The 8,859-nt window shown below is 37.3% G+C and overlaps 1 protein-coding gene across 2 annotated transcripts; it reads left to right on the top strand.

Moving 5' to 3' along the window:
* Positions 1-415: 415 nt before the first annotated feature.
* On the top strand, positions 416-2,023 carry LOC149162962 (zinc finger protein CONSTANS-LIKE 16-like). 2 transcript variants are annotated; one of them, XM_089435853.1, is made up of 3 exons: positions 416-1,094; positions 1,241-1,492; positions 1,791-2,023. In XM_089435853.1, exons 1-3 carry the CDS (start codon positions 462-464, stop codon positions 1,842-1,844), a joined length of 939 nt encoding a protein of 312 aa, XP_089291979.1. In that variant the 5' UTR covers positions 416-461; the 3' UTR covers positions 1,845-2,023. The 2 variants fall into 2 exon arrangements, with proteins under 2 accessions (XP_089291979.1, XP_089291978.1); XM_089435852.1 differs by having other exon boundaries at positions 416-1,133.
* The last annotated feature ends 6,836 nt before the right edge of the window (positions 2,024-8,859 follow it).

Genomic DNA, 8,859 nt, shown 5'->3' with positions numbered 1-8,859 from the left:
TATTCACAATAAACCATGTATGTATTCTTCTCTTGTAAATAACCTATAAGGTACAAGGTCAACATCAATGGATAAAGATCATCGTCAGCAGATGTGTGGGTCCCATAATTGGAAAAAGGTAATAAGACAAGATAAGTATACCACCGGAAAAAGACAAGATAAGTATACAGACACGCAAAAAAGCGCCGAGAGTTTTGCCTCCGACGACAAAAAGGTCATTGCTCGTGGGACCCAGCGAAGGAGACATGAATAAAGTGCTTTATCCAATCTATTCATCCGCAGCAGCGGGAATAAACCCAACCAATGAGATGCCGACACGTATTTGTCAACCAATAGGCGCACGGCTAGTCCTGGGGATAAGATTACGGCGACTCCGCTTGTTTTGTTTTAAATGCGTCTCGCAATGGAAGAAGAAATGTGATTCTGATTTTCAGTTATTTGAGAAAGCATTTAACAGGAGAATGGCGACGGATGTGGGAGGGAGCGGGGCTCGACCCTGCGACGACTGCGAGCAGCACCGCGCGCGGTGGTACTGTTCTGCCGATGACGCGCACCTCTGCAATGCCTGTGACACCCGAGTTCACACTGCCAACGCCGTCGCGTGTCGCCACGAGAGAGTCAGCCTGACGACCACGACAACCGCGGTTCGATTCCCGGGAGCGCCCTTGGCCTGTTGGAGCTACTCCTGGCTTCGCAAACGGAGCCGCTCAGGACGACGGCACGGGAGGTCGAATCCCGATGGGCAGCAACCATTGGGGTCGACGCCCACGGCGGATGCTGTGCTGCAAGATAACGCTGACAAAGACGAAGCGCCGCTGAGCTGGCTCTGGTCGAGTGATGACGTGGATGTGCCGCTGAGCTGGCTCTGTAATCACCGGGTGAAGTCGGAGGCGAGCGAGGATGTTGAGTACGTGAAAACGGAATTAGAGCCAGACGGGCTCCTCGATTTGAATTTTGGTTTCTGTTTAGTAAATGAGAGCGAACAAGAAAAAATGAAGGTCCATGAGGACAGTAAAGTTCGCCTGCGGCTCAACTATGAAGAAGTTCTGAGCGCCTGGTCTGATAGGGGCTCCCCCTGGGCTCAGTCTAATCCAGTTATGTACCCTCTCGATGATAATACCTTCGACCTAGTGGTTAGTTAATGGCCGAAATTGTATTCTCCAGTCTATATATACAATGAATATGTGTGTCAATATATACAATGAATATATGTCTCAACATTTTCCCTTTTTCTTTGCAGGGAGATGGAGGTAGCTCGGAGTTTGGACTCGTTCCGGACTTAGCGAGCTTGGGATGCGGGCAGTCCGGGAGGGAGCATGTCATCGGGCAGGTGCCCGTAATGATCCATGGCGGCTACGGGCAGAGGCCGAGGGCAGGCGGGAGAGAAGCCCGTGTTCTGAGATATCGCGAAAAACGTCAGAGCAGGCTGTTCTACAAAAGGATCAGATACCATGTCCGGAAACTCAATGCAGAGAATCGACCACGGATGAAGGTTTATTTTTAATTTGAATCTGCAATATTTTTTAATTATAGAAATTGGTAATTGAGTCTGTTTAGTAATTTTGTTAACATAAAATTATAATAATGCAACTCACTGATAAACAATTGGAGAGATTGCAATATATTACCTTCAACTTATATTACTTTACATTTTCAAAGATTTACCAAATTAACTCTCGAAAATTGCATTACCAATTGTTAAATTATGCTAACCAGTTCATTATAAGATAAAGCGTTTAAGATTTTGGATTTTATCATTTTAATGAATTTGGTTTCATAAATTTTTGCAGGGTCGATTTGTTAAGAGGACGGCGGATGCATCAGATGAATCGCTGGCGTTGTAAATATTGTATGTAGGCGAATTTATGAGGGATACTATGGAGTAGGGAACATTTCTAAGTTTCCACTAACTTCCGAAAATGGGAGAAAATAAACAGTTCCAATAAACTATTTATTGTAAATGACACAACAAAATACTAATTAATTGTTTAAATTTGTATAATAAATTTGAAAATTTAAAAATGTTCATGGAGTAATATTTTATGTTTAAGTTGTTTTTATTGGATTAAGAGTTTATTTTCTTCCAATTTCGTAAATAGGACAAGGGTTTAATATCTTGTTTATTTTTATTTTTATTTCATGATACTAGCAATTACACCAAATGTTGTGAAGGAAAAGCATAAGGTGGTAGGACATGCATATGGAGTAAGAACATAGATGAAGAGAGTTGTGATATGTTATGCCATCTAGATGTTGTCTAGTTTGGAACTATTTCCTTTGCAACATAAGTTACTACATGTAACAACATGTGATAAATTAATTTAACTTTACAACAGATATAATTTAATTGGAGAAATCTCTACTCTTTTTAACATAAAGACATGGTACAAGATGTTCTATGACTTGCTAAAAGACAAGCGTAGATGGCCCATGGTTGAAGCAACATTTCATGTTCAGCCCCAAAACAATTAAGCAATATTCATTGGCTAGAAAAAGAAAATTTGAAGGCATTCGACTAATCATCATCTTCTACTTGAAACAAAATCCGACCCTACAAACAATACGACATGTGAAAAATCTGCGAATCTGCCACCAATGCTGCAAACAATTCCCATGTGTCATTTGAAATGCATCTGGTACAAAAAACATAAGAAATATCTCATAGGTGATGTCATTTGTTGTAACTTGAAGCACTATTGTTCGACATGAGGCATGTGCCCTGTGAGCCTGTTATATGAAAGGTCTAGTTGTTGTAACTTCACACATTTATCTAGAGTTACATGTATATTATTTGATCAGTAGTTCACTCCATATGACACTCAATGTGTGTTTTTGAGGAAAATATTTTCGAATGATCTCAATTTTCTAGTTATAATTTATCCAATAACCCCAAATACGTTTTGCATTTCAATTGACACATAAAACTACATAGATATCAAGACACTGGTAGCTTAGAATGTTGACACTATAAGAACCACCAATTCATTTAAAAAACAATCACAATTTTCCTGTTCTCATTATTCAAATGAAATGCAATAGGTCGTAAGTCAAGATAAGGCCAACAAGAAATAATTATTGTTTCGGGGACAATGAATAATTGATCTAGTAATGGAGCTAGTAAATACAACATCATAACTAGTTGTAGTCAAGAATGTTCTGAACATGTTCCATTGTTGCAATGGCAACATCCTGCAGGTGCAAAAAAATAAACTCATGAAATGCAAGTCCTAAAAAAATAGATTGTTGCCTCTTAAGTGCCTATTCATGGGGACAATATGCAAGATCCATATAACTTACCCTGTCAAAGATGAATTAGTTAGCTACTCGCTTCACTATAGTAGCATCAACTGGATCTATTCTAGCAAATAATTATGCACTTGGGATTATCCTACCATAAGTAAGTGACAACAACCTTATCTATTCGAAAAATGAGAACTAAAAATCAATTAATGATACAAAATAAATGCTGACAAAGGCATGGGTTAGTTGATATCTTCTTAAAAGTATGTCCACTTTCTATATCATGTCACAATTAAAATTATACTTGACGACCAATATCTTCAACTATAGGACTGGTGCCATCAATATGAAGCTGCAAAGAAGATTTCAACTGCACAAAACAAAAGTCTAAACATCACAAAGAGATTAACTTTGATATGCAAAATTATGATGTAAAAATAGCTAAAGTATTCTTAAGAAATTTTGAAGGTTGGCAAAAATATATGTTGTTGCCTCTTAAGTGCCTATTCATGGGGACAATATGCAAGATCCATATAACTTACCCTGTCAAAGATGAATCGGCTAGCTACTCGCTTCACAACAGTAGCATCAATTGCATCTATTCTAGCAAACAATTCTGCACTTGGGATTCTCCTACATTAAGTAAGCAACAACACCTTTATCTATTCGAAAAATGAGAACTAAAAATCAATTAACAATACAAAATAAATGCTGACAAAGGCATGGGTCAATTGATATCTTCTTAAAAGTATTGTCCACTTTCTAAAATCATGTCACAATTAAAGTTATACCTGATGACCAATATCTTCATAGATGAAGAGAGATGTGATATGTTATCTGATCTAGATGTTGTCTAGTTTGGAACTATTTCCTTTGCAACATAAATTACTACCTATAACAAGTAGTAAATTAATTTAATTTTACAATGGATTTAATTTAACTCGAGAAATCTCTACTCTTCTCAACATAAAGACATGGCACAAGATGTTTTTGTGACCTACTAAAAGACAAGCATAGATGGCCCATGGTTGAAGCAACATTTCATGTTCAACCCAAAAATAGTTAAGAAATATTCATCGGCTAGGAAAAGAAAATTTGAAGGCATTCAATTAATCACCATCTTTTACTTGAAACAAAATCTGACCCTACAAACAATATGACATGTGAAAAATATTCCAATCCTCCACCAATGCTGCAAACAATTCCCATGTGTTATTTGACATGCATCTAGTACAAAAAAACACAAGAAATATCTCATAGGTGATGTCATTAGTTGTAACTTGAAGCACTATTGTCTGACATGAGGCATGTGACGTGAGAGCTTGTGATATGAGAGGTCTACTTGTTGTAACTTCACACATTTCCCTAGAGTTACAGGGATACTACCTGATCACTGGTTTACTCCATATGATACTCAATGTGTGCTTTTGAGGAAAATATTTTCGAATGATCTCAATTTTCTATTTATAATTTATACAATGACCCGAAATAAGTGCATTGCATTTCAATTAACAATGAAAACTGCATAAATATTAAGATACTAGCAGCTTACAATGCTAACACTATAAGAATTGCCATCTCATGTAAAAAACAATCACAAATTTTCTATTCTCATTATTCAAATTAAATACAATAGGTTCTAAGTAAAGATAAGGCTGACAAACAATAATTATTGTTGGGGGGTGGGGGGGGGGTGGGGGGAAATGAATAATTTATCTATTAATGGAGCCAATGAATGCGGCATCAAAAGTAGTTGTAGTCAGGAATGTTCTGAACGAGTCCCATTGTTGCAATGGAAACACTTTGCAGGTGCAAAAAAATAAAATCATGAAATGCAAGTCCTAAAAAAATAGATTGTTTCCTCTTAAGTGCCTATTCATGGGAACAATATGCAAGATCCATATAACTTACCCTATCAAAGATGAATCAGTTAGCTACTCGCTTTGTTGTAGTAGCACCAACTGCATCTATTCTAGCAAGCAATTATGCACTTGGGATTCTCTTACCATAAGTAAGCGACAACAACCTTATCTGTTTGAAAAATGAGAACTAAAAGTCAATTAATGATACAAAATAAATACTAACAAAGGCATGGGTCAATTGATACCTTCTCAATATATTGTCCACTTTTCTACATCATGTCACAGTTAAAGCTATACTTGAACTAGTCTACAAGTTCGCACTACTGAACTAGTCTATAATCAAGTCATTGTAGGAGATTTGGCATAAATCTTTCTTGGAGAATCCAATTTGGATCAAACTAGTGGCATTGGAAAGAGGACATAGAGGGCTACTACAGGTCGTAATTTCAAAACTAGATGATCCAAAATTACAAAGATATATCAGAGGCAATATCGAGCTCCTACAAAGTGAAAAAAGGTGTGTAGATTTTTTTTAAATTTTTGCTTAAGTTTGGTTTGAAAAATTATTTTGAAGGAATTCAAAGGGCATAGTAGAGCATTATTTTCGATAACTGATGCCTCGAGGAAAGAAAATGCAAACACCTAGTAAGCAACCTGAAAGCTCTAGCATGACTCATGAAGAAGAGGAAGAAATGCTACATGATATGTCAAAATTACAAGACCAAGTGCAACAAATGTCACTCTCACAAAAGCTAACAGAAGATAAAATAAATGGTGTGGAATCTAAGATAAAGGGCGTGGAAGCTAAGATGAATGGTGTGGAAGCTAAGATGGACGATTTGAAGATAGATTTGAAGACAGATTTGAAGACAGGCATGGCATATTTGAAGATAGATTTGACAAATTTTCTACAAGAAATACTTATTAATGGTGAAAGGGTAGTAAAGGAAACTCATGATGCGAACAAAAGAAATGTTAATCATGATTTCATAGACTCTAATGTTGGATCGAAGACCCACCATATTCCAAAAATCGATATGAGGAAGTTTGATGGCAAGGATCCCGCAACATGGATATTATAGATGGAGCAATTTTTTGATCTCAATAATGTGCAAAACACACAAAAGGTACGTATTGCAACTTTATATTTGGAACCAAATCAGTTTGTATGGTATCAATGGCTTTTCTCTCGTAAACAAATTATCACTTGGGCAATTTTTACGGAAGAATTGACAGCACATTATGAGGATACAAAAAGCAACACTTTTTTTAGCCAATTGATAAGTCTCAAACAAAAGGGTTCAATAATGGAGCACATTGAGGAGTTCCAAAAATTGAACATAAGGGTAAAAAATATTCCAGAGGAGCATAGGATTGATGTGTTCATAGGGACTTTAAAGGATAATATCCAACATGATGTTCGCCTTTGGGAACCTGATTCATTAGAGAAGGCATTCAGGTTAGCAAGAAAAATGGAAAGCAAAATTATGGCAACCAGGAAGCATACCACTCACAACTATAAAGATGGAAGTGTTGTTTCCCCTAGTCTTCCACAACCTATAAGGTTGACACCACAACAATTGGAAGAAAAAAGAGCAAAAGGGCTTTGTTACAGTTGTGATAGCAAATACACTAAAGGTCATAAGTGTGCTGAGAAGAAATTATTCTACATAGATTGTGAAGAGGAAGAAGAAAAGGAGCAAGAAAGGTCAAAAGAAGAGGATATACTCCAGGAACAAAGCCTAGATAAAGAAGAAATGAATCCAACCATATCTTGTAATGCATTGGCTGGAATTACCACTCCTCAAACCATCAAGATAGAAGGACAAATCAAGAAGAAAAAGGTAATAGTGTTGATTGATTCAGGAAGTACCCACAATTTTATTCATTGTAAGGTAGCAAAAGAATTGAATTGCTTCCTATATCCAGCACCAGAGTGTCAAGTGATGGTTGCAAATGGAGGAACAATAAATTGCTCTGGAAAGTGCCATAATATCAAGCTATCCATGGGAGAATATGTATTGACTAGCCCAATGCTTTCCATTCCAATGGGAGGTGCTGATGTTGTACTAGGAGTCCAATGGCTACAATCCTTGGGTACAATAGCTTTTAATTTTCATGAAATTTCTGTGAAGGAAAGGAAGTTGAATTAAGGGGTATTGCAGGGAAACCAGGAAAGATAATCAGCTCTAATGGTATGACAAAGCTTCTAAAAAAGGAACAAAGAGGTGTAATTGCACAATTATGTTCGCTAGATGTTTCCACATTGAAATCATCTATTTCTCCAGATCTCCAAAAAGTCTTGGACAATCATTCCAAGGTATTTGAGACTCCCAAAGGTCTCCCACCTATTCGTGATCATGATCATGCTATTCATCTGATTCCAGGAAGTGTTCCTCCAAACATCAGGCCGTACAGATATCCCTATGCCCAAAAGAGTGAAATTGAACGTATGGTTGCAGAAATGCTAGAGGCTGGTATAATTCAACCTAGTCAAAGTTCTTTCTCTGCTCCAGTAGTATTGGTGCACAAGAAGGATGGATCATGGCGCATGTGTCCGAATTATAGGGAGCTCAACAAGCTCACTATTAAAGATAAGTTTCCCATTCCTGTCATTGATGAATTACTGGATGAATTGCATGGATCAATTTACTTCACCAAGTTGGATCTTCGTTCAGGATATCATCAAATCAGAATGAAGACTGAAGACATTCCGAAAACAACATTTAGAACTCATGAGGGTCATTATGAATTTTTGGTCATGCCTTTTGGCCTTACCAATGCACCTTCAACATTTCAAGGTTTGATGAATTCCATTTTCAAACCATTCCTTAGAAAATTTGTGTTAGTATTTTTTGATGATATACTAATCTACAGCAAGTCTTGGAAGGATCATGTTGAACATGTTGACAGGGTGCTACAACTATTGGAGGAGAAACAATTATATGCAAAAAGATCCAAATGTTTCTTTGGAGTACAAGAGGTGGAATATCTGGGTCATATTGTATCTCATGAAGGAGTTAAGGTAGACCCTAGCAAAATTAAAGCCATTAAGGAATGGAAAATCCCCACATCCATAAAGCATCTGCGAGGATTTCTCGGGTTGACAGGGTATTATCGCAAGTTTGTTAAGAATTATGGGAGAATAGCAGCACCTCTAACAACATTATTGAAGAAAGATGCATTTTCATGGACTCCAGAAGCAACAAAGGCCTTCGAACATCTTAAAGAGGCAATGTGCCAAGCACCGGTCTTAGCTACACCGGACTTCACAAAAACCTTTATTGTGGAATGTGATGCTTCAGGAAATGGAATTGGTGTTGTTTTAATGCAAGATGAAAGACCCATTGCTTTTGAAAGTCGTCCAATCAAGGGAAAGTTTTTACACAAAGCTATTTATGAGAAGGAAATGTTGGCAATACTCCATGCACTTAAGAAATGGCGACCCTACCTAATGGGAAGACACTTCAAGGTAAAAACGGATCATGATAGCCTTAAATACTTTTTAGAACAAAGATTATCCTCTGAAGAGCAACAAAAGTGGGTCACAAAGATGTTGGGTTATGACTTTGAAATCATCTACAAAAAAGGGAAGCAAAATGTGGTGGCAGATGCACTCTCAAGAAAGGATGAGGATGTGGAAGCATTGTTGTGTGCCATTTCTATTATCCAACCAGATTGGATAAACGAAGCAAGGGAGGAATGGAAGAATGATGAAGAAGTGTGGGCACTTATTCGAAAGTTACAACAAGATCCA

This window comes from Pinus tabuliformis, chromosome 5_2, assembly GCF_031772625.1.
Source record: "Pinus tabuliformis cultivar Carrire ecotype Pingquan chromosome 5_2, CPIR1, whole genome shotgun sequence".
In the NCBI taxonomy this organism is placed as follows: Eukaryota; Viridiplantae; Streptophyta; class Pinopsida; order Pinales; family Pinaceae; genus Pinus; species Pinus tabuliformis.
This window is presented reverse-complemented; position numbering and strand designations above follow the sequence as displayed.

Coding starts and splice junctions, on each gene's coding strand:
- LOC149162962 (XM_089435852.1), top strand. CDS start 462: ATGGCGACGGATGTGGGAGGGAGCGGGGCTCGACCCTGCGACGACTGC. Junction 1,134..1,240: donor ATAATACCTTCGACCTAGTG/GTTAGTTAATGG, acceptor TTTTCTTTGCAG/GGAGATGGAGGTAGCTCGGA. Junction 1,493..1,790: donor AGAATCGACCACGGATGAAG/GTTTATTTTTAA, acceptor AAATTTTTGCAG/GGTCGATTTGTTAAGAGGAC.